The sequence below is a fragment of the Zerene cesonia genome, chromosome 16 (genome assembly GCF_012273895.1).
Source record: "Zerene cesonia ecotype Mississippi chromosome 16, Zerene_cesonia_1.1, whole genome shotgun sequence".
NCBI classification, from domain to species: Eukaryota; Metazoa; Arthropoda; class Insecta; order Lepidoptera; family Pieridae; genus Zerene; species Zerene cesonia.
Window position 1 is genome coordinate 1,865,240 of NC_052117.1, and position 26,665 is coordinate 1,891,904.

The 26,665-nt window shown below is 32.9% G+C and overlaps 2 protein-coding genes across 2 annotated transcripts; both read left to right on the forward strand.

Moving 5' to 3' along the window:
- Positions 1–4,705: 4,705 nt before the first annotated feature.
- On the forward strand, positions 4,706–13,024 carry LOC119833039. The gene is made up of 7 exons (XM_038356910.1): positions 4,706–4,857; positions 6,716–6,930; positions 8,063–8,271; positions 9,569–9,725; positions 10,720–10,831; positions 11,590–11,716; positions 12,896–13,024. The coding sequence occupies exons 1-7, from the start codon at positions 4,706–4,708 to the stop codon at positions 13,022–13,024; spliced, it is 1,101 nt and encodes a 366-aa protein (XP_038212838.1).
- A 1,501-nt stretch (positions 13,025–14,525) lies between these two features.
- LOC119832800 (xanthine dehydrogenase/oxidase-like) lies at positions 14,526–25,243 on the forward strand. The gene is made up of 16 exons (XM_038356563.1): positions 14,526–14,568; positions 14,700–14,869; positions 15,636–15,796; positions 15,932–16,341; positions 16,795–17,018; positions 17,103–17,205; positions 17,288–17,415; positions 17,536–17,826; positions 17,905–18,192; positions 18,508–19,007; positions 19,786–19,969; positions 20,690–20,885; positions 21,432–22,198; positions 22,738–22,930; positions 23,436–23,546; positions 25,173–25,243. Exons 1-16 carry the CDS (start codon positions 14,526–14,528, stop codon positions 25,241–25,243), a joined length of 3,840 nt encoding a protein of 1,279 aa, XP_038212491.1.
- The last annotated feature ends 1,422 nt before the right edge of the window (positions 25,244–26,665 follow it).

A 26,665-nucleotide genomic window follows, 5' to 3' on the forward strand; every position in this document is an offset into this window, starting at 1 on the left:
CTCTCACGAGTCACGACTGATAACCCTGTTACGCCCGCTTAGGAGTCTATATAGTCTAGTCTGTCGATGCGTATGTTTATGTAAGTGACCCGTTTTGAACCTTTTATAACGTAGTAATCTTTTATGAAGTTATAATAGCGTACACATGTAGTTTGAGTTTTTACATACGTAGTTTGAGTTAACCGAAACAAACAACATCTGTCATCAAACGAGGTTTAATAAGATGGCGACATTACTTACAAATTTTGCCACCCACCAAATTAACCATGTAGCCAGATGCTGTTAGGTACAGCACTATAAAAATGCCTGATGCATGTATTCATCATGACATTTCAAAGAGCTGTATGAACCGTAAACATACGCTAACTAGATTAAAAGGCGAAGCCGCTTATAAAGCTATGATAACGAGTATTTTTGAATTTTTACAAAGCGATTTACCTTCTAGTTAACACTGGATACACTAACTTTGATGACGTATTCCGATCAGTGAAACGTTAATTGGATTATTTCGGATCCAACCGGTTTAGTATGACTGGATTTTGCATCCTTTTTTCACGAGGGTTTATCTCAAAGATGATTAAGGTTCGTGTTTGAAACTTTACTCTTCTAAAATTTAAAAACATGATGTTTCCAATGATCTAGTTAATACTACTGTCTGGGATAAGATACTGCCATAGAATCAAGAAATAAATTGTTTTTATACCTGTAACTAACTGTTGCCCGCAGCTTCGACCGTGTTTTCCAAATAAATATACATGACACAAACTTTCTGCCTCTAATTTATGTCTTTATCAATATACTTTCTTAGCGGATGCCTAAATAATGCCTATCTGCATGGCAAATTTAAGCCCAATCGGTCCTGTGGTTTGGACTGTGCGTTGATAGATTAGTTAGTCGCATTTGCTATTGATTGATGCGAGGATAGTAAGGCTTATTATAAGTAATGTGTGTGTGTGTAAAACACAGAAGAAAATACACACACTTTTATATATTAAGGTATTTATTATGCAAGGAATTTTAAATTTACATGTATACGTATGTTATTTCTTTTGGCTATTTCATTAACAGCACATTTTTATTTATTTTCAAAATACAATACTAATTCTAAAATTGTATTGTTACAACTTTTATATCCAACAAACATTGTAGAATGCGGAATTATATAACAAGCAAGTATCTCAGTCCATTTTCTCGATTCCTCCAGATCCCACAATCGCCTTTATTATGCTATAATATTATATTCTTATCTGTTGTAACTGGTATCAGTGTATTGAAAATGAAAATTGGATTGTATAAAATAAATAGATAGACTACGTTCAAGAAAACAAATTTTGTTTAAACATTGTCTCATAATATGTATTTTATACTATTATAATGTGATCTAAATACAATATATAGACGCAATAGGCAGACAAACCTACAATAAAACTCTTTTGGTCCTATGCTCCACAGTAAAGTATTAAATTTTCTGTGTCTTCCCGTATATATATCCTTTAAAAAGCAACTATTGCCAATTCATTGTTTTAGAAATATTGGAAAATAAAATTAACAACTGTATTGAATTTGAATATTTTTTAATATGAGTGTGTACCTAAAAACATAGAGATAAATTTTTACGAGTTACGCCCAACTATCATTGATGTAATCATAAAAACAATTTTATGATAATATTACAGTACAATTATTGGTTACCTGACCTTTCCATTCTTTCATCCTCATTTTCCATTCGTCCTTATTATTTTCTATTACATTCTTCTTAATTAAGGCGTTAGCGTTTCATTTTAAAATATTAACGCTTGCGTGTACACAATTTTTACTGAGAAAAATAGATATTGTAATTTTTTGTTATCATAAATATTTCTAAAATACAGCAACGATTACAAATTAAGTACACTGGCATTCATTATAAAAGCCAGTGGTTATTAAACAATGGATTTTGTGAACAATAGATCAAGTAATTATCGTCGATTCTTTCTATTTTGTTTTTATAAAATAAATTGGAGCAAGAAGATGCTAGCAGGTCGATGGACGTAGCCAATGAACTTAGCTTTTGTTTTTATTATGAAAATTATTTACATACATTTTTTTTTTTCATTATAACCTTTGTTTGAATTATGTAAAGAGCTAATTGTGCTGTTTACACAGTTTTTATTTTGGAATAATTTCTGGGGTTGCCTGCACGAAAAAAAATCTTGATTTTTTTTTTATTTACTGATTTGTGAAGCATTTTAATGCTGAATATAAAATATTTTTCGTGTATAAATGGTATGGTAATGGTAATTATAGGATACTGGATCGCTCAAAACAATATATCGTATAAATTATCTACATAACAACTGTAATAAACATGTCAAAATTGTACCCTTTAATGAAAGCATTGTTTTGTAAACGAGTTTTATTAACCGTCTTCAGAACAGTAAAGCTCCATTGTGAGAAAATAGTGGGTGATCAAAGATAAGCATTGTAGATACGATATGCGTAGTTTTTTGTTTTTTTTTTTAAGCCTTACGCCACTACAAACGGATTGTCAAAATTAAAAAATCATATTAGTAATATAAACACTTATTAAATGATTTATGAATACTTTTTATATAGTCACTAGCGGTCCGCCCCGGCTTCGCCTGTGGTATATATATAGCCTATGTATGGCCTTCCTTAATATGGGCTATCTAACACTGAAATAATTTTCCAATTCGGGCCAGCAGTTTCTGAGATTGGCGCATTCAAAGAAACAAACGAACAAACCCTTCAGCTTTATAATATTAGTATATATTACATTATATCTTATTCCGACGTTTCGAACACGTTATAGCGAGCGTGGTCACGGTCCTATACGTTTGGCAACTTTTGATCTTCTTCATGCTGCGCCGCTGTCCTTCAACATCTTATCTAACTTCAATTTCTGTTTATCCCCTCGGTTATATTTAAATAGACCCACAAAAACAAGTTAATATGTACGCGGCAATATCTGGTACGCGATTGTCCATGGACGTCAGCACTTCAAGAAGGTGTAAATAATTATACAGAACTATTTGTCTATTGCTATTCTATTATGTCATTGTTTATTGCTATAAAACAATATTATGTAAATACACATTTGTTCTATTCGATATAGGTAAATAAAATTTGTTATAGTGTATAGTATTCTACTAGCCAAGCCTTTCATATGATATCCATATTGAAGTAGTTGTGAGAAATTGTTAAATTCGCCATATTTTACCTGCGGCAAGTTTAAATGATTTTCATTAAACCTAGTTCACCTTTAAAACAAAATCATAATCGGTTCATCGGTTCGGCACGACGGCCCAGCAAGACCAACACCATCCCGTCGTTTTTGCGACGTCAATTAAAAACTAGTTTTATTGCTTAAATACAGACTTTTTTATTTTTTAGTTTTATAGCATTGGAATGCTTTATAAATGGGAAATTTTGAAAGCAACGTTGCAACGTTACGCGGGTTCGAATCCCGCCTCGTGATCAATTTTTTTTTTACACATTTTTTGTTTAAAAATGTAATTACATTAATCACGCCGACACATCTGCTATATTTATAATCTATTTTGTATAAGTTTTCAATTAAACAGCTGCCTGTTGCAGTGGTTTTAATAACAAAAGTGATTCCTCACAATACTCAGCTTTAAAATGAACAGTATTATAGGTTATTATGTAACTATGTTAATTAAATATGGTGTTGTATTAACCCTTTACTATTATACACATATTACATATACCGGTAATAATATGACTATAACGAATGTATAATCTTTTTATAGGTACTACGGAAGAATTAACAAAAAGCAGTGGTGGCTCAGTGGTGAGAACCTCGGACTTCAAAATCGATAAGTCGGGGTTCGAGACCGGGCGAGCGTGCAGGAAATAAATTGATTTTTCAATTTATCTGCACATGTGGATAGCATGACCACTGCTTAAAACGGTGAAGGAAAACATCGTGAGGAAACCGGCATGTCCAAGAATCAAAAGTTCGACGACATGTGACATCTGCCAACCCGCACTTGGCAAGCGTGGTGGATTATGGCCTGAACCCTCATAGGAGGCCTGTGTCCCAGCAGTGGGAACATATATGGGCTGATGACGACGGAAGAATTCATGTCTTTGTATGGTCAGATGATACTAAACATGATGCAAAGTCAAATTATTATATTTATTGATTAATTGTATAAACTCATGTTGTAAAATTTGGGCAAAGCAATGCTGACATAAGGTAAAATATTGAACTGAATTGAATTTCTTCATAAACTAAAATTCATATTCAATCATAAAGTAAGGATAATATCTAATATATTACGGATTAAAGAACAATAAATTTCAATAGTTACATGGTGTCGGCATATTTTCCAAGTAGCGCTCTATCATAGCAAGCATTTTGCTTATTCATATGGTAAATATTTGAAAACCATTATTTTAACAAGCTAGACTATTATGTAACTATGAAAACATCACGATGGCACGCGAATAAAAGTTATAAAAGCACATGATGTAACCTCATTCGACATTCACCTCTTTAATATCAGATCCAAAATAAGAAAAATATAATACTAGGGAAGACATTCTATTTTCGAATCAAAAAACGCGCGGGTTTACAAACAAAAAAAACTTTTTTATTTTTGTGTTCAATGTTCATATTTAGGCGGGAAAATTTCTGTTGTTATATTAATTGCGTTATTTAGGACAATCTTTTGAAAATATGATAAAAAATTCTACGTTTAATGTTAGTTCCCTCTTTCAATGTGAATTTATTGATGATTATAAAGATGAATATGAACACGATCCAATATGGAGTCAAACGTACGCGGGTTGTTTGGTTCTGCTCATGCTACAGGATATGTATAAATTCAAGTAAGTTCTGAAATGATAAAATAATTTTTTGTATAGAGAGAATTATAATTTTGAGCAGGCCTAATTTAAAACAGAGTATAGTCGATGATATAAAAAAGTATTTAAGTAATGGATATTATTATCTATATTTCTCTATTCGCGAAGTTCTAGAATACTTGTAGTAATAAAATTACTGTAGTTATACTTCAGTCTTTTATGCTCCATATAACTAAAACTCATTCAATTTTATTTTTTAAAGTAAAAACCTACAGATCACTGAAGTATAATTAAGTTATAATTACAGAATATAGGATGTTCTATAAATGATAAATAATGTCATATAACACATGACATGGGTGAGATAACTCACAAACATTGTGTGGTTATTACCCAATGCCCGCCCGTATTTAGTCATCTACGTAATTGAGCAGAAAACTTCCGTAATAAATTATTCCTATACCGTCATACAAACTTCGTCAATAATCGGAATTATATATAAATAACTAAGACAATTGAACGAAAGGTGAAACTAGTAATTAATATTATCATAAAATGTACTGGTGATTCCCTGATGGTAAGCGACCACCACCGCCCATAAACATTCGCAAAGGTAGTGGCTATGCGGATGCGCTGTCCACTTTTAAGGGATAAGGGAAAAGGAAAGTATTGCCGACTGGAAATAAGGAATGGACTGAGACAGGTGGGGAAAAGGAAATGGATCTTCTGCTCCCCCATTCATCGTACGAAACACAATGGCATGCTACTATGGTACTTCCCCAGTGCAAACTGATCAATTCTTGCCGAAGCGTGCTCGACTCCCATTCAGTATTAATTAATTCTATGTTCTCTATCCAATTAATATGTGAAGCAATAATTTGGCATCCATGATATATGCTAGTAACTGCTGATCTGTTTAAGCATATCCTACATAAACATTACAAATCCGGAGCAAGTAATACATCCTTATTCCAATAACTATGTGGACATCTACGTCAGGCCAATGACAATGAACGAAAGGTATCTGGACTTCGCGTATCCTGTTCATGCTGTTTTTGAATGGAGGTTAGTATATAGGCCAATTTAGTTATTTACTAGCTGTGACCCGCGGTCGAAACCGAGTAAGTCCGTATCCCGTAGGAAAATACGGTATAAAAAGTGCCTATGTGTTATTTCAGTTGTCCAGCTATCTACGAAGCAAATTTCATTGCAATCGGTTCAGTGGTTTTTGCGTGAAAGAGTAACAGACGCACACATACATATGCATCCATCCTCACAAACTTTCGCATTTATAGTATTATTATTCGCCAATAGATGTCAGGAATAATCATAATAAATTGGTACTACTCAAACGCCTACTATTTGTTAAAAAAGTAAGTTTAAGTCGATAAAACACGAATAAAACACGAATATGACATTTTTTTTTCGAGATTCTATATATATATATATATATATATATATATATATATATATATATATATATATATATATATATATATAATCTCAAAAATTGCTCGTTTAAAGGTATAAGATATTGAGAAGGTCGTCTCAAATAAACAGGTATTGAAACGGATTGGACGTATATTCATAAGATTTTTTCATACAATGCGTCCAGAATGACAAAATAAATAACCTACGACAAAACTCAAAACGCATCAGCCTAATATGTATGCAGATTTTTATTAATTATTTGAATTCTCGTTAAATTCCCAACATGCGGGCCTTATCCACTTTTAATAATTATAAGGCATGCGTGCGTACCTCGAGTGCGAGCTGTAACAACCAATGAAAATAACCCCAAGACATTAGGAAACTTTGTGCCCCATATTACCATTCAACTAAATCGGGTTTTATAAATGATAAAATTCACTTTTATTTATAGATTTGGGTTTCTTCTTCGATACAAGCGAGAGAGAATCCTTCACACTTTCTACAGCCTCCCGTTCACACCACTAGTATGGAGTTGTATCATCGTCATTTTATTTCTTAGCAGCTTGATCTTTTATATTCTAAGCTATTGGGAAAAGCGTATTGTCGGCGGCGAATGCAGCTATTGCCATGAGTTGTTGCTTGCGTTTTCTGCGTTTTGCCAACACAGTAAGTATTTGTATTTATTTGTACTGTACATACATGGTGTAATCGGCGATAATTCTATAACTATTATGGAAATCAAAAAACTTATATTGAAAGTATTTTACCTAATAAGTAAAATGCTATAGCAAGTTGTTCATAATAAAACGGGAAGTATACAAAAAAGTACATTTAACACTCCCATACATTTTATTTCTTAGTACGTGCAAAATGTTGTATTCAAAGCAGATGTTTGAAGTGACGTCCTTGTTGTGCAAGTTATTATTGTCATTTTACTCATTAGGTAAAAGTACTTTCGATATTCGATCATTATAAAGTTTTTTGATATCTGTAATAGCTAGAGAATAATCGTCTGTGCACACTTAACGATTACAAACCTGTATTTTTTTTAATGTGTAACAATGCACACATAACAAATTATAAAAAAGATATAATAAAATGCAATTAAATCAAATACGCCCGAAGTATCAAAAAGTCCACGAGTGGATAAAGAAAAGGCAAACCCAATTCCGTTAGAAGTTGTTTGGAAGGAAATAGAAACTTTGAGCCGGATATTTTGCCGTTTTTAGACTTCAATTCACAGAAGGGCAGGGTTATTTTTAAAATTTTGATATGTACAATAAATGTTTATTTGTTATATTTAACATATATTCAGTTGTTCTTCTACCAGAATGCCGTATATTTTACTATTCTTTACTATGCAGTTGTATTTCATTGCAATCAATGTAAGGATATAATTCCAAACAACTTATCTATTGTTATGTAATAACTTCCTTGTGTTTTCATTCATTTGTCATTCACAATGGGTCAAAACGATTTCTGGCATCGATTTTAGTCGAATGTAATTTTCTATTCCTTCAGTTAAGAACAGTTTTGACTGGTTTTTATATGCTATTTTGAATGTAACATACGAATGAATTCTTTTTCATTCCATTCCTGGTAAGGATTAAGAAAAAAAATGTCTCGGTCTGAAAAGACAACACGAAAAACCCATTTGTCCATAAAGAAAATCGATCAGTGATACATATGCAGAAAGCATCTGCCATACCCACAAGGCGACACGGGAATTGACTTTTTAAAGAAGATTTTTTGTTCAAGGAATAAATAATACTAACAAATAATAATATATTTATTTCAGTATTACCACTGCACGCGAACTTATATTCACGTCGCATAGCTTACCTATTCTTCATCCTATGCTCTTACGTCATACATTGTTTCTATACATCCAACCTTCTCTCCCACATAGTGAATGATAATGACAGAGATATGGATCTAATGGCCTTAGCTAGAAGTGATTATGAGTTCGCAATTATACAGGACACAAATTTTATAGTGAATAGACCAGTAAGTATATTGTTTATACTATGTATTGATAACATAAAGCTGAGGGTTTGTTTGAATGCGCGAATCTTAGGATATATTTAGTATTTCACCGTTGCATAGGACGTGATCTCGATTTATAGCCTAGGGGGCGCTAGTGACACTATAATTATCTTTAACAAAAAATATCCGCGTTCGTGTTGTCACAATTAGACTAAATATAAATGGGACCACATGGAAGGCAACAGATTTCAAATAAAAAAGAATCGTAAAAAATCGCTGCAATCAATAAAAAGTGACAAGATATCAAACACTAAATGTTCGAATTTATATCCTCCTTTTTTGAACTCGGGAGAATATAATCTAATAAGATATTAAGTTTCCGCTTTAGGAAAACATTGTATGTTTTTATATACCGCCATACATTTCAGTCCGATAACAGATGCTTCCAGGAAAATTGCATGTTACACCATAGATAATATAAATAGTAAATGAAGGTTCTTATACAAAAACAAAATATTTCCAAGACCGTTATTCGGATACGTTTTCAAATAAAACTGGCATTTATTGCAATGGTCCTAAGTTTAAAAATAGCTTGTGTTGTTCAAGGATTGGAATTTACATGTTTCGGTAGTAGGTCATGTTAATTCTTCTGTCCTATTATATAATCATGTGATCCGGAAATCTTTGTTTTGCGTTGCGATATATTTTGATATTAGTAATTTTGTAGTTTAATTCTGCGTTTATTTTATACTTATCTAAATATGACATTTTTTTCTTTGTATTTAGCAATGGGAATAATGATAACAAAGCCTTTTATTTCGCATTGCATTACAAATATAATTACATATTCAATTCATATAAATTATAAATTCTTGTTTACAGCTTTTCTTCGAATAGTTTGTATTTTAGGTATACTACGCTTTAGATGCGGGAATTTCAAATTATTTCTTTTTGAATAGAGGTGCCAGGTTCAAAGGTTTAATTAAAATATTGATTAATATGTTATAGATAAGTGGTTAGTTCCAATTTGAGTTCTCGTGAATGTTATGTGCAAATGTCTTATTATATACTAGCAAGAAGGTTTTATGTATAAAACGAATAAGTCGCTACTATAAAATATTGCCAGTAGCACATTACAAAATCTCGTCATACATCTATATAGATAATATCTATGAATTTTTTTAATTCCGAGAATCTCTTCCTGATATAAAAAACATAGAAGTATATAAGAATACCTTAAATAAAACAGATTCGATAAAATACTTTATTATGATTACTAAGAAATAGAGAAGGTATTCACAATTCTCATACATTTCAGATTCAACAAGTACCGATGGATAAAAATCTGAGCCTCGTGAGGAAAAAAATGCGTAACATCAAAATAATGAATGTTTCATCCGGCTTAGAGGCACTGAAGGATACGAAAACTGCTATTCTGTCTGATTATAACTCATTATATCCAATAATCAAGAGATGTTAGTTATTATTATATAAGTAATTGTTTAAAAAAAATTGTTGAAATTTAAAAAAGTCATTTCTTAAACACAAACAAGTTATTAGAAATGGCATGAGTAAACATCTTGGTTTTAGTTCTTTCCTTTTTTGTTTTATACAATCACATATGAAAAATGTTTCCCTTTGAGAATATTTTAATTTGTTCGACATATCTTATTTTCTTAATATAATTTAGCACAGTTGTGGTGTGAAATGAAATTGCACTTAGATTCATTGTAAATTATTTAAATTTAATACATTTGATTGGTTTGTAATGCTGACTATTTTCGCTTCGCTTGTTTTTAACACGCTTTAATTGGCTTCATCTATATGTTTGTATGTAATCGACACCTTAAATAACAAACTAAATTCAAACTTCTTTAACTTATCAAGGTTCTGGGACAATACAATAATTTCACAGGTTTATATTGTCATATTGCCCTGTTTAGAATCTAGGATTAAACAATTTATTTCCTTACGCGTACATAAGAGCAAGTGAGTTTGAGACAATTTAGTTGATTCTACCATAAAGGTGTTATTATAAGCGTTGTTGTCTTGCATAATAATACCTTTTGGAATGTAATTGCCACATTGACAGAAGATGAAGGTTTCTTCTTGAAGGTTTCTTGCTTTTATTTTATGAAAACCATATTGTTTATATAAGAATTACTATGCATTGACAATAAATACTTTGCTAGTACTTAAGGGGTCACCGACCGGTGGTGGTACCACTCCCGATACTGTAATGGGACCAAATAGCAACAATTTTCTATTAAACTAAAAATAATCATGTCAATCGGTTGAAAACCCATTTAGTTTTGAATAACAAGATCAAAACCCCGATTAAAAATAGATACAGTGCAGCGTTCTGTGGTGCAAAGAAAAACTACTTATATTCTTTAGATGGTGTTCATCTAAACTAACAAAACAATCTCAATATAACAAGCATTCAATTTCCTCTTTCCCGTTTTCCAGCGTTTGACAAAGATGTTATATGCGATCTTATCGAGGTGGATTTGTATTCAATGGCCAAGAAATACTTTTATACCTCAAAACAGTTTGCATTTAAGGAAGAATTCAAGTCAGGGTGAGTGAATTTCAGTGGAGCTCTTTAATGTATGGGATACTAGCTGCGCCCCGCGGTTTCACCCACGTAAGTTTGTATCCCGTAGGAATATCGGGATAAAAAGTTGCCTATATGTTATTCCAGTTATTCAGCTGTCTACGTACCAAATTTCATTGCGATCGCTTCAGTAGTTTTTGCGTGAAAGAGCAACAAACACACACACATCCTTATAAACTTTCGCATTTATAATATTAGTAGGATGTTGCTGCCACTGTAGACTAATATTACGAAGCTTGACAGTACATTCTGGTTAAACCCACTCTGGTACAACTTCTGTTAATTGAAAAATTATTTTACAATATTTGTAAGAGCATTGATCATTTATTGAGGAAGATTATGAAGATTATAACCTTCAGCACAAGTTGGTTCAGGTCGCACCGGTTAAGATAGCGCACTTTCACAGGGTATCGGCGTGAAATAGTAGCATGCGACTACTGTGTTCGTTTGCTGAGTGGGAGAGGAGGCCAGTATCCTTTTCTTCAACCTTCCCAATCCTTTTTTCCCATCGCCAACCCTATTCCTTACTTCTTAAAAACGGTTAACGCATTTGCAGACGCCCTATCTCTGTTAATCAACTCACACATTATAGAAAAGACCCTAACAACGCTCAAATTAGAGTGATCTGATCTGACTGCAGTAGTCAGTCAATTCAACTCAAGTTCTCAATTATCAAACGTATCGTTAGTTAAAATTTTCCTGAAGAATTTCTCTCATTTTAGGATACTACGAGCAAAGGAAACTGGTCTAGTCCGACGGATGATATTACTGAAAATTCAACAAGCTTTCTCTTGTGACCACGAGAGATCGTACTCTGATTATACTATTATACCCATTATTATTCTATTGGTATCGTTTGTGCTCACTATTATTATATTATTCGGTGAAATTGTTTATTTTAAGCGTTATCAAAATAAAATTGTAGTAATAAAATAAATATAAGATTTTCATGTATAATACTTTATTTTAGAAAGAATAATAATATCAATTAATTTGCAAATTTTCCAGCAATTAATTCATTCATTCATGTATTATATTTATCAAGCAATGCTTCCCTCAAAACCCTCCCTTTAAGTAGTACCATAATTTCATTGTGCACTCAATACGAAATCAACTCTGAACTTAATTAAGAAATTTTTCGCTTATTTGAACACAGGAATTTTGAAATAAACGTAAAGGACTAAATTCGTGTAGAATGTTGTAAACGTGGTCTAGATAACAGATATTTAAACTGATTTAATACAGATTTACCGTTTTAATATTATTAACCGACTTCAAACTTGCTGTCTTCCCGAATAATTGCAACATTCGGGCCACGGACATGTCACTCATTGGCCGGCCAAGGCATCAGTGTTACAAACATTTAGCATCAATAATATGCACATATTATTAATGTAGAATTTACATGTTAAATTGACATGATTTTAAGAGCAATTATAGAGTGCCTTGCTGGCTCTTTTGTGTAGAAACTGCTGAACGCTTCCTGCTTCTAAGAAGTCTAATTGAATAAATACATGTTTGAGTGTGAGTTCGAGTTTAAGCTTGAATTTAATTAAAATATGCTTCTCTCAATACCTGTATAATACCATTATTAGATCCTGACCATCAGACTACGTGTAATGGACACTATTTCACATAGAATAAAAATTTTGTAAATAGACATTAATTACAATCCACTAATTACAAAATACAAAAATATACCTAATTAAAAACCATCGTATTTTTTATTTTAAGTCTGTTAAAAAAAGGAAACTTAAAAAAAGGAAAATTCAGATTAGAAATTTGAATGGGGCTTCATTGTAACCACTCGTATTTACACGATGTACAAGAGAAGTCGTTAGTACTTTCGTAAATTATACTAGGTAGGCACTAAAAGCCCTTAAACTAAAGTTAGTTTTAAGTTATTTTAAGATCAGTTAGGTAAGAAAACCCCTAGCTGGATTAACAGAATTCAAAACATCTTGAGTACATATAGATTTACAATATCGTCATACAGAAACGTCTTCTTTGTCGTATCACTCTTGACAGAGCGGTCGTGGTCATCATGAGGTATCAGGGGCAGATGCAACTCGCTTCACAATGTTCCGCCATCTTTCCCTGTTCACCGTCATCCGGCTGCATTCGTTCAGCGCACCGCCAACAGCAGCCTTAATCTGATCCGTCCACCGCATGGGTGAACGTCCGCGAGCCCTCTTACCCTCCACCGCTCCCTGCACTACGAGGCGCTCTATGGAATTCTCATTACGTCGCGAAACATGGCCAAAAAACTTGAGTATATACAGAAACGTAACATGATTTAAACAACATGAACATGACATAAATAATATAACCCCTCATTCATGTAAATATCTATTGAATTTGCCACATTAACATCAAATTATCCTCAATAAATGCAACTCAGTTATCAACTCACATAAAATAAAGACCTGACCTTCCCATAATAGTATTATTTACTGCAAAGGCTAATATTAAATTGTTTAAACTGTCTCTCTATTGTTTGTAAGCATACTGTCATTATTTACGGTAGGCTACGAACAATGGCGTAAAACTGTGAGCCTTAATGGCCTGAGTATGCAGTTTTCGACATTACAGCTGTCCATACTGCTAAGAGAGGTCCATAGAACAGTCAGTTCGATGAAATAGTAAGTGGAATCATGTGAGCTTAATATGTTTTATTATAAATAGTGATCAGTTGTTTCAATAACATTTGAAAAGAGTTGTTAAATACCGCATCGTCATTATTTTTATGAAAAAAATTAGACCGACGTCATAACCGCAACTAGGCACTCTTTCTTATGAGCTACCCACTGTATCCATTATATATCTACTAACATAGATGTATCTACTATTAAGATGAATATTACGTAATATCTAAATCTATTTCTCTATCTATACTAAGTTTTGCTGGCACTGACTTCAAAGAGATGAATGTAGCACTTATAATAATCATATATTAATTACTGCATGTTTTTGAGAATATTTGTTCCTACTACAGGCCTCTTTAAGGTTTCAGGCCATCATTCACCATGCTGATCAAGTATGGGTTGGCAGAAATCATATTTCGTTGAACTTTTTGATTGTTGGCGGTTTCCTCACGATCTTTGTCTTGTCCGTTTCGATCAGTGATGGTAATATCCATATGCGCAGATAAATTGAAAAACCAATTTATTCCCTGTATGCTCGCCTGGTTTTGAACCCCGACCCAGCTATTTTAGACCCGAGGTCCTCAGTAGTGAGCCACCACTACACTATAGTACTCAATTCACAAATTGATGAAGGTCACACTAATGATATCATTACACAAATTATGTTAGAATTGTTAGTGTGATCACATCACAATACATGAAATGGTTTCATTAATTTCAATTTCATTTTATACATTAATTTCATTGACCGTCCATCATTTATTATCAGGTAAGCTTTCCGTTCTTGCCGTTTATTCCTACACTAAAGCGTATACAAATCAGTTAAATAGTTTCGATGTTTGGTGACTTCGATCATTGTTGTTTATTTAGTTCGAATTTTGGTACCAACGTGTGATACGAGATCTTATTGAAATCTTCTAGATACGTAAATATGTACACATATTTTTTAATATGATATTGTATTTATGTTTATTGCTTACATGTTCATAATAACGCGTTTAAATGCATTACAGATGGCGCTAATCACCTTCAAAATAAATGGGAAACAATATGAAGGTAACGGTCTATTTAGTTTAATAGTCGGTTATTTCAAAAATTTTAAATAAAGTTTCTTACGAAAGTTAATGATTAAGTCAATTGTCTGTTTTAGTCCGTCTATCTATATCTTATAACATTTTATTCTTTAGCCGATGGTAGATACAGTCCAGAGGTATCTCTTAATGACTATATAAGAACTGAAGTATCACTAAACGGTACTAAGGCCATGTGCCATGAGGGTGGCTGTGGGGCCTGCATCGTGAGTGTCCAAGCCTCTCTCCCGCCTAGCAATGAAGTTAAGACATTCGCCGTTAATTCGGTAAGAAAATAGTTTTGAAATCATATTTTATGGGTTTTGATTGAGTCATTCTAATAAATACAAAAAAACAAACAAAAACATTTATTGTGCACCAAATGATAATAAAAAGTAACAATATATATATATATATATATATATATATATATATATATATATATATATATATATATATATATAAACATTACAAAACAATAAACATTCACGAGCACAACAGGCGGTCTTATCGCTAAGGCAGCGATCTCTTCCAGACAACCCGGTGGTCAAGGAGAAGCTGTGGAAAATATAAGTATATGGGTAATAGGTGCGATTACAACATTTTAAATACATATATACAATAGATATACATAAAACATATAAAATAGAAGTACATATTATATATAATCATAGAAATACAATAAATAGCTAGGTTCTAAATTAATAGTTGGAATGATCGTACTTATTGATAGTTTAATCGTAACCTAATTTTAAAAGCACATTATAGTAAATATTTTTTTGGGTGTAAAACAAAAAAATCTTAATTTCTTTGAGTTGTAAATTCGAACCGTGTCTTTTCCATACCGTGGCATCGCCTGACCCCTTAGCCACCCATGATCTTACGTAGTAACTGAATTTCTTGTATTGTTTCGATATTTTCTTTTCATTATAAGTAAAAAAATGTTTTTTATTCTTTATTTTCTGAGTCTATATTCTCTGTTTTCCAGTTATGGTCTTACAAACTAAGTAATATGAAATCAATTCATTATTATGTCGTATTTTAATATTTCAGTGCCTCGTATCAATTCTGTCATGTCACGGATGGGAAATCACGACGGTAGAAGGAATAGGAAACAAAATAATCGGCTATCATGAAATTCAGAGCAGGCTAGCCAAATTTAACGGTACTCAATGCGGCTATTGCACTCCCGGTTGGGTAATGAACTTTTACAGGTAAAATAACTGACATAAAACTAAAACTTTACAGTCCCAAAACAACTGATATTTTTGTCTCACCATGTCGTCTCTATATTGCACCTTCTGTCTTGAATATATTTGTTCATAGTATGTTATTTAACTATTTTTCAGTCTTTACATGTCTAAAAATGGAAACCTAACTGCAGAAGAAATCGAGAATTCATTTTCTGGTAATATATGCAGATGTACTGGCTATAGAGCAATTGCGGATGCTTTTAAAAGTTTCGCCTCTAATTCAGGTCAAAGTGTTAACAAAAAACTTAAAGATATAGAAGATTTAGCGATATTCAATACATGTGGTGTGAAGTGTAAAGAAAATTGTCATCATAAGAAAATTAACCATAATGCTAATGATAATTTCAAAGATAACGAATGGTGTATTCTAAATAAGGATGATAATGAAACAAGAGTTTTAAAATCGCAGCGGTATATGTGGTCTAAAGTTTATAGCCTAAAACAGGCGTTTAAAGCTATGAAACAATGTGATAACTATAAATTGATTGCTGGTAATACTGGACAAGGTAAGTAAATATAAGTACATATAGTTTCTTAAACGGTAAAATATATATTATACATGCTGTTGCCTATTGTATCGCTCGCATGGTTAAACAATTGCCACAAATCACATTTTTAATATAGCGCCATCTACGAACCGTAATATTACCTTCGCGTGGGTGTGACATGTTTCCCCGCGATAAGAAAATAACTCTTTAGGAAGCTATCATATTATATGTCTATCTAGACTTCAAAATGAAGATATAAAAGAGTGACAAACAAACAACCAACACACTTTCGTATTGATAATATTTCCGAAGATCGAATTTCTTAACTGACTACGTGACTTATCTATTGTAATTTATGGGTTCAATTTGCTGTTAAATTATTACTTATAAAGTTCTTTATACATCATATGATAACATTAACTTTAAAGTGAGCTGGGTAAAGAAGAAAATCAACACTTGTTTATTCACCAGGTGTTTACCACGTCAAAAGTTATCCAGATAATGTTATTGATATATTCAATATCGCTGAACTTAAAGGTCACACGCAAGATGTAAATTTAATACTAGGAGCGGGAACTACTCTCACTGATATGGTTGAAATATTTTTACGACTCTCAGCTGAAAACGAAGACTTTGCTTATTTAAAAGAATTTTATGACCACGTGGATTTGGTGGCCCACATTCCTGTTAAAAATGTAATGTATTTCTTTTTATTTAGCTTAAATAACAACGGAATACAATAAGGAATAAATTCGATACAATAATAGTTTTCTTTATAGATAGGAACGATCGGTGGGAACTTGTATCTAAAATATTTAAACAATGAATTTCAATCGGACCTTTTTGTTCTGTTTGAAACAGTCGGCGCTATGGTAACTATTGGTAATAACATCTTTACTTTCTATTTGCTCTGCGTATTGAATTATAAGTGTTTTATCGTATTTTTAATTAATCATTATTCTAGCAGCCAGTGTTAATGACAACAAAATAATGACATTATTGGACTTTCTAAATTATGACATGAGGCAAAAAATTATTTTAAATATTGTTCTACCTCCTTTACCAAGCTATTGCTCCGTTAAAACTTACAAGGTAATATTGACATAAGATAATAATACATGAATAATTAACATTAATGAGGTAACAAATTCAATTTATCTTTTTTTTAATATTTATGTATTATTCTCTATAATTTACTATTTAATATTTCAGATCATGCCCAGATCACAGAATTCTCACGCGGCTGTCAATGCTGGATTCTTTTTCAAATTTCAAAAGAATAGTCGGATTTTAGACAACATAACGATGGTTTTTGGTGGAATATCGTCTCAATTCACGCACGCCATTCAGACAGAAACTATTTTAAAAGAAAAAGATCCATTTACGGATGAAGTCCTGCAAAGAGCACTTAAAACTTTATATGACGAAATGATTGTAGAAGCGGCGCCAACCGAACCTTCGCAGACATATCGAAAATTACTAGCTGTGTCTTTGTTTTATAAAGTAACTATAATAATAGTATAATACAATTGAAATAAATTTTGCTGCTTCTATATAGCTTATATATTTAAATTATTTTAGTCAATCCTTCATCTATGTCCCGATGATAAACTGAACCCCAGGAATAAATCTGGTGCAGAAATCATAAAAAGAGTAATATCACAAGGAACTCAAATGTACGAAACCGATAAAACCGTTTGGCCGTTAAATCAACCGATACCGAAACTGGAAGCGTTGCTACAATGCAGTGGTGAAGCGGTATTCGCAAACGATTTAACGAAACAGAACGATGAAGTGTACGGGGCATTTGTAACTGCCGATGTTTCTCCTGGAAGTATTATCAAAAAATGTGATGCAATTGACGCCTTGGTATGTATGTATTGTATTTTCAAAAATGTTACTTTTCATTAAATCACACTAGTATATGTGAAAGTTTGTTTATTTGGATGTTTGTCTGTCAATCACGCTGAAACTACTGAACGGATTTTGATGAAAGGATACCTTTTATTCCGATTAAATGCTTCCTTCTGTTTAAACAGGAATCCGATATTCGGGCGGATCCGGGACGAGCGCCTCAATATAACTGCAATCTATTATACAGATTATATTGCTTTAATGCACTCTCATATATGAACTATTTATGTTGCAATTATTAAAACTAGTGATTTATTAACTACACTACAGAAAGAACCTGGGGTGATAGCATTTTATTCAGCAAAGGATATTCCCGGCGAAAACACGTTTACACCTGAACAAATTCCATTGACGGCCGATCGAGAGGAAATATTATGTTCGAAAACTGTTAAGTTCAATGGACAGCCAGTTGGAATTATAGTTGCTAACAATCAAAAGCTCGCGAATCGTGTTGCGAAACTTGTAAAAGTTGAATATGAATCGATTAACACAAATAAACCACTTTTAACAATATCAGATGTACTTAAATCGTCTGAAAGAGAGAAAAGGGTGAAAACGTTCAAAATAATTGAATCCACGGAGACTGGGAAGGATGTGAAATGTATTATTTATGGGGAAATAAATATGGGGTCTCAGTACCATTATTATATGGAGACTCAAACGTGTGTGACGGTCCCGAATGAGGATGGTATGGATGTGTATGCAGGTACGCAGTGGCTCGATGCAACTAATATAGCTGTGGCAAATTGTTTAAATATACCTGTGAATAGGTAAGTTGATTGTATCTGGAATCCGTAGCTAGTCCTACTATAATATTATAAATGCGAAAGTTTGTAAGGATGTGTGTGTGTTTGTTGCTCTTTCACGCAAAAAGTACTGAAACGATTGCAATGAAATTTAGTACGTAGATGGCTGGACAGCTGGAATAACATACAGGCTACTTTTTATCCCGATATTCCTACAGGATACAGACTTACGCGGGTGAAACAGCGGGGCGTATCTAGTAGAACATAAATTGATTTGTTCAACTAAACTTTTTTTAGAAGCGCTTTTAAATTGTCAAAATATAAATTTTGATATTAAATACCTACAGAAAAGAGCCGGCATGAAACTCTGTCGTATCTATTTTAGAAGCATATCAATTTTATATTGTTATTATTTATACACAATATTAATTAGCTGTTCGACTCGGCTTCGCCTGTGATATATATATAGCCTTTGTCACTCAGTGAAGTTTCAGATTGCTAATGGTGAAAGATATTTCAAAATAGGTCCAGTAGTTCTTGTGTAAAAATATTACAAACATATTTACATACAAATCTTTCCTCTTTATTATATACGAACAGATAACCGTGATACCAGAGAACTGTCCTATGTTTCGTTTATTTAATACAATATAATCAAAAATTTATCCATACTACTATGGTTCTACTTCTGGTAATGTGGGTATAAAAAACATTTTATCAAAAACATTAAAAATATCATTTAACATTATTACATGGATGAAAGTATTTCCCATATCAACGAATGAATTTATCATATTTTTAGAGTGAATGTGATTGTCCGAAGAGTAGGGGGTGGTTACGGGGGCAAAATAACAAGATCGTTACATGTGGCGTGTGCAGCTGCAATAGTATCACATTTACTAAACAAAACATGCAGATTTGTTCTATCTCTGCAAGATAATATGAAGATTATTGGAAAACGAGCGCCCACGTACTGCAACTTTGAGGTACATACATAATACATAAACAATATAGTAATTTTCTTTAAGAGCAGTGATGGCTCAGCGGTGAAACTTCAGACTTTAAATCGATAAGTCGTTTGAGACCAGGCGAGCGTGCGAAAAAATAAATTATTTGTTTTGTTTATCTGCGCACGTGGATAACATAATGACTGCTTTTAAACGGTGAAGGAAAACATCGTGAGGAAACCGGCATGTCCAAGAATTCCAAGAATCGAAAGTTCGACGACATGTGACATCTGTCAACCCGCACTTGGCCAGGGTGGTGGAGTACGACCTGAACCCTCATAGGCCTGTATCCCAGCAGTGGGAATGACAAAAAATTTCTACAAAAAAAGTCACCAACATCCCTAGAGTGGGAGGTACCACTTAAGATTCTGAAATGGGATAAAATGATAACAATTTCATTATAATTTAAAGCACTTCAATGCTATAAAACTAAAAATTAAAAATTTCATTATATAAACAAAATAATTATGTCCCATATAAAAAGTTTACCGACGTCCCTTTAGGAAAGGTGGTTACCAATTCTGATTCTTAAATGGAACCAAATGGCAATTATTTATAACAAAAAACAATACGCCACGCGTTTGAAAAAACACGGATACGAGGAAAACTAAAAGAATCAATTGATTTGAAAACCTCCTTCGTTTTAGGAACGTCGGTTAATAGCTTTAATACAACTAATAAACTAACATATCCCTACAGGTGGGCGTGAACAAGCAAGGAGAAATTCAGTATTTGAAAAATAAATATTATCAAGATTTAGGCTGTGCGGAGAATGAAGTCGTAGCTGGCATCACTTTGGGACACATTGGCAGTTGTTATACCACCAAGCGATGGACGATTGAAGCTTACACTGTGCATACAGACACGCCTTCCACCACTTGGTGCAGAGCTCCAGGTAATTGTATAATATTTATTGCCCCTAACATCGCAAGTGCTTATGGCCGGCGGGCGTCACTTTCCATCAGGCGACCCGCCTGCTCGTTTGCCTGCTTGGCGATAAAAAAAATATTCTTTCTAATTACATCAATAGAAAAATAAATAGTATACTTTGTCCCCGCATATTTCCCGTTCCCGTGCGGTTTCCGGGATGAATACTTAGTCGTTTCTCAAGTCTCGAAGCTATCTTCGTACCAAATTTTTATCCAAATCGAATCTGTGCTTTAAGAGTAAAGAATATACCGATAGAGTTACATTTGCATTAATAATATGAGATGAGAAATGAAAAAAAAAATCTTTTATCTTATCACGCAATAGTCCATTAATTATTAAACTAATAGAACTACTAGAATTTGAGGCATACAAAATAAACTTTAAGTAACTTTAACATTAACTTTAATAAATTACTAAAAGTTCTTTAATGTTGCTTATTTAATATATAACGTATTTTAATTACGAATTTTAAGAACGTTATTCTTATATAATAAAATCATGAGAATTACAGGATCAATGGAGGGTATTGTAATGACTGAATATATAATGGAGAAAATTGCTTACACATTAAAAAAAGATCCCATCGAAGTCCGTTTAATCAACATGAAAAAAGACGACAATCCGTTACCAGATTTAATAAATCAATTGAAAACGGACGCCGACTTCCACAGCCGGGAGTTAATTGTGCAGCAATTTAATAAAGAGAACAGATGGAGGAAACGCGGCCTTAAATTAATGCCAATGACTTATGAATTATTTTATATCGGTCCGTACAATGCCTTGGTGTCAATCTATCACGCTGATGGCACTGTATCTGTAACTCACGGAGCCGTTGAAATGGGTCAAGGAGTTAACACTAAAGTAGCCCAAGTGTGCGCTCACGTACTTGGCATTGGTCTCGATAAAATTACCATAAAACCCACTAATAGTTTTACCTCGCCAAATTGTATGGCCACTGGAGCGAGTGTTGGTAGCGAATGTGTGTCGTATGCTGCTATGAAAGCTTGTGAGATATTACTAGAAAGGCTTAAACCATTTAGGGACGAATTAGATGAACCAGAATGGAAGGATCTCATACGAAAAGCGCATTATTCAGGTGTTGATTTACAAGCGTCTTATATGTATTCTACTAATGAACCGGTGAAACCGTACGATATATATGGAGTAGTGGCTTTAGAAGTGGAAATTGATTGTTTGACTGGAAACCATGAAGTGAAGAGAGTGGACCTTCTTGAAGACACGGGAAGAAGTTTAAGCCCTGAAATAGATGTGGCACAAGTAAGTATACTTTATATAATAATTTTTGTAATTAAGGATATTTCTTTCACATCTGGAATTTTTGATCTATGTCTTGAATAACAAAAAATGCTTAGTAAAAATCACTTAACGTTTTGATGAGTTTTCATGCAATGCATCACTTAATTAAATACTTTTTCAATTGAAGTGATAAATCGCATGAAGTATATTCAATATATCAACATGTGTAACAAAAAAAGAGTAGGTTATTAAATGCATAATATAAAACACAGTCGCTTATCGCTGACTGTATGTCTCTATGTATGCTTAGATCTTTAAAGCTACGCAGCAGATTTTGATGCAGTCTTGTTTAATAGATAGTAATTAATTAGGAAAGGTTTTAGTAATTGCTAAGGTTTACTTTTAACATTTTTTATAACTCAGTTTCTTATACAATTTATTTACATAAAATAAATATATTAATATATTTCAATCAAAAGTGACTATGTTATTTTATTAGGCTTAAAAAAATGTTAGGGAGTTTTTAGCAAAAATTATCTTAAATCAATTATTGCGAACAGATTGAAGGAGCATTTGTAATGGGATTGGGCTATTGGACTTCAGAAAAATTAATCTATGATAAGAATACGGGCGAACTTTTGACGACTCGCACTTGGAATTACAAACCGCCTGGTATTAAGGATATTCCAGCTGACTTCAGGATCTATTTTCGGAGAAATTCGTCGAATACTTGTGGTGTATTGCAATCAAAAGGTACCGAAAACATTAGTTAGGTTCAATAATTATAATGAGGTTATTTGTATGCAGTTTTGTTCGTTCTTTATCAAAGCTTCTGATGATATTTGTGAAATATGTGTGTGTGAAAAAGACTATAAAATATCAAAGCAGACAACCAAACTGGTGGTGGTAGTGGTAAGCGATCATCACCACCCTCCACCCTCAAGTGACCGGCTATTTACGGGTAAAGGACAAAACATTGACATGAACATATAAATGGACGGGGAAGAGTGGGGGAAAAGGATACGGGCTTCCCTCTGGCTCCCTCACACACACACAATCGATAGAAACACAATAGCATTTATTTCAAGCCAATTTCTATAAGGGTGTGGTACCCCGTCCGGAGAGGGCTGGCCCAATTCATACCGAAACTCGACTTCCACATTAAAAATACAGGCAAATTAAAAATCAGGCAACACACCAGCTCCTCTGCCGACTAAGAATAAACAAAAATCATGTATTAATTGTTACGTTTCAACAGCAACTGGTGAACCCGCCCTTTGCTTAGCTGCAGTGATAACCCATGCTTTTCGAGAAGCTATTTCTTCCGCGCGTCTCGAAGCTGGTTATCCGGAGCAATGGGTGGATATTGGTATGTCTTGAGATCTGAAAATAATTATGAAAACGAAATTACAAAGGGTTTTTCGCACTTTGTATACCGCAGTCACACGTCAGAGTCAGACGTCAGTCACACGTCATGGTCACACGTCATGGTCACACGTCAAAGTCACACGTCAGACACACGTCATGGCCACACGTCAAAGTCACACGTCAGTCACACGTCAAAGTCAAATATCGCAAAAAATAAACGCAGACTAAAAAACTAAACCTAACCAGAGAAACGTAATCTAAACTAATATTATAAAGAGGTAATATTTGATTTTTTGATTGTTTGTTTGAAATGAATAGGCTCCGAAACTACTGGACCGATTTAAAAAATTCTTTCACCATTAGAAAGCTGCAACTTCGCTGAGTGACATAGGCTACATATGTACCACGGGCAAACCGGGTTTTTTAAATTCTAAATTAGTAACTAATTTTTTCTTCACTTTAACAATAAATGTCTTCTCCCTTACGATTTATTGCCGTGAATTTCCTTAAAAATCCAAAGCTTACGTACAAAACTAATAACCTAATTAAATAATTGCCATGACATCTATCGTAAATCCGCATAAAATCTAGACAACGTTTGAATTTGTAATATAAATGCAATCATTTTTTTATTCGCGAATGTTACCTACAGATATTCGGATACATAATGTTCAAAGTATGACATTCGTTCACTGAACGTAAAATTTCAAGACGAATTCAAAACTATAATATTATATCCGTCACGTCACTCTCAAGGCCTCTAATTGAACAATAGCAACTGTTAGCTTTGAAACTAAACGACAAAGCTCCGTTTCCCTGGAACTTAATACAATTATTGTCTTTGAAATCTGAATATATTTGAAGCAACGTGCAGAACAATATGGCATTGGACTTTAGATTAAAAAGACTCGATTTAGTTTACTCTATATTGTAGTTCTGCCCCACGGTTCGACCCGCGTCGTACATGATGGTATATAGCCTTCTCCAATACACAATATTCTATAGTTCAAACAAACAAACAGAGAAACAAACTCTTCAGATTTGTCTTATTGTACAGAAGTATATTAAAATAATTCATTTTTCCCTTGGTCATAGCATACATTCAGAATGATATTCCCTATCTATATAGAATATATAATATATAAAATACCTAGTTTTTCCAAGTTTCCTAGTAAGTATAAGGTTCTAGGGAATGAAAAACATTTTCTGAATTAAATTTAAAGTAAATTACAATCTAAGGACAACGAATAACTCTTACAATACGCACGTTTAAGAGTTCGCCTGAAGACATACAAATTTTTTGATCCAGCTAGTTCTAAAAATGGCCTTTTAGCACTTATTTTTTCTTGTTACATTCAATTGACAGCACAAGTCCCCTATAAGTTTTGGGATAGCTTTACTTGTAATTATCTTGATGGACAATAAAGCTAATTGGCAGTAATATTTTAAAGCTGAAGAGTTTGTTTCAACGCGCTAACTCAGAAACTACTGGACTGATTTTAAAAATTATTTTACCAATGGATATGTACGTAATCTCCGAATACAAGAGGCTATACACATACCATAAGCGAAGCCGGGTTGGTGGTAGGCTAGTTATGTAATATACCTGTATTATTTATCCTTTCAGAGTATCCATGCACCATCGAAAACCTATATATGGCTGTTGGACACAAGTTGGAACATTTTAAGTTAAAATAATGGTATTTAATTGTTTTTAGTGCAGTTAGTAGTGTAGTAAAGTATGAGGGTGCCGAAACCTCATATCCTTTTCCTTACCCCTCCAAGTCTTTTCCTTCCTTGTGTTAAATCGTTAGATCCATGGTCGGTGGAAGCGCTAACCATTAGGCGACCAACCAGCTCCTTTGCCAACCATGAAATGAAAAACGTATTCGTATACGTATTATAATATTTAGTTGTTTAAAAAGATTTTTTCTTATTTATTATTATGTGTAAAGAGGTTCCATTTTATTAATAAATGTGTTTAAAGAGTATGTGGTGCTTATAAATTTTGTAAGCTATAATTAAGAAAGTATTGAATTTGTTTTAATAAAGGAGTGTGATGTATTACAAGTTTTATTTCTTTTATAATAACTTACAAGCCGTTATTATCTATTGGCCAAGGGTTCCGTACGAATCACAGATAATATAATAATCATCATCAGCATACATGTTCCCACTGCTGGGACACAGGCCTCTAAGTACTATACTGTGTTAGAAGTAGGTATAATACTAGAAAGGGTTTAAATAAAAAAATAATTACTTAAATGTTACAAAAAATGCACGTTATTCCTTGGAATATTATAATTGCGAAATATAACTCCGTATGTTTGTTTCTTTTCAAGTCCAACCCACTAAACCTATTTATATGATATGCAGATAGTTTGCGACCTCAGAAAAGACATAGAATTGATTGATTTAAATTCCAAAAATACCACGTAAGCGAATAGTTATACTAAATAGCGAATAGCTTTTGGTCTTTTTAATATAAAGTTGTAAAAAAAGGGCAGAAGGGGTGAAATAGGTTATAAAAGTACGTATGAAAGTTCATTATTGTCAAACCAATTTTGATGACACTTGGTATGAAGATGGAACTGAACTTGGAAAGGGACATACAATACTTTTTAGAAGATTTGGTTTTAGGTCTAGACCTTGGGAAAGACTATAGGCTTCTTACCATTACGAATTACACGTGGACGAAGCCGCGGGCGAGGAGCTAGTATAAAAATAAATGGGAAAAAAGGTTAAAAGTGTTTCAAAACCAACATACCTATTCGTCCGAACGGAACGTGTAATTTTATTAAATAACATAAAAAACTAAATTACAAGGCAACTTCAAAACTGTATTAGAAACTAGCCTATTGGAATATTCAAACACGCCTCATCCATTGACACTCATACTTAACGTATAAAAGATTTAACTATTTATTATTATCAGAGTTCCGTAAAGAAAGGACAAAATAAAAAAGAATTTAAAATTTTGAAATAAGAATTTATGACGTCATTTCTTTCCTATTATATTTCAATCTATTTAGTATTTCGTCTCCAATAAATTAAATATATTTAAGTAATTTAGGGCGACTTATAAAAATTATTAACTATTTTCATCACAGTTTTTTACTA

What these genes read in the sequence shown, in the direction of transcription:
- LOC119833039 (XM_038356910.1), top strand. Translation starts at nt 4,706, where the DNA reads ATGATAAAAAATTCTACGTTTAATGTTAGTTCCCTCTTTCAATGTGAA. An exon ending in CAGGATATGTATAAATTCAA is followed by an intron (nt 4,858 to 6,715) that starts GTAAGTTCTGAA and finishes TTTTATTTATAG; the next exon opens with ATTTGGGTTTCTTCTTCGAT. An exon ending in AAGGAAGAATTCAAGTCAGG is followed by an intron (nt 10,832 to 11,589) that starts GTGAGTGAATTT and finishes CTCTCATTTTAG; the next exon opens with GATACTACGAGCAAAGGAAA.
- LOC119832800 (XM_038356563.1), top strand. Translation starts at nt 14,526, where the DNA reads ATGGCGCTAATCACCTTCAAAATAAATGGGAAACAATATGAAG. An exon ending in TGGGTAATGAACTTTTACAG is followed by an intron (nt 15,797 to 15,931) that starts GTAAAATAACTG and finishes ACTATTTTTCAG; the next exon opens with TCTTTACATGTCTAAAAATG. An exon ending in CTGTGTCTTTGTTTTATAAA is followed by an intron (nt 17,827 to 17,904) that starts GTAACTATAATA and finishes AAATTATTTTAG; the next exon opens with TCAATCCTTCATCTATGTCC.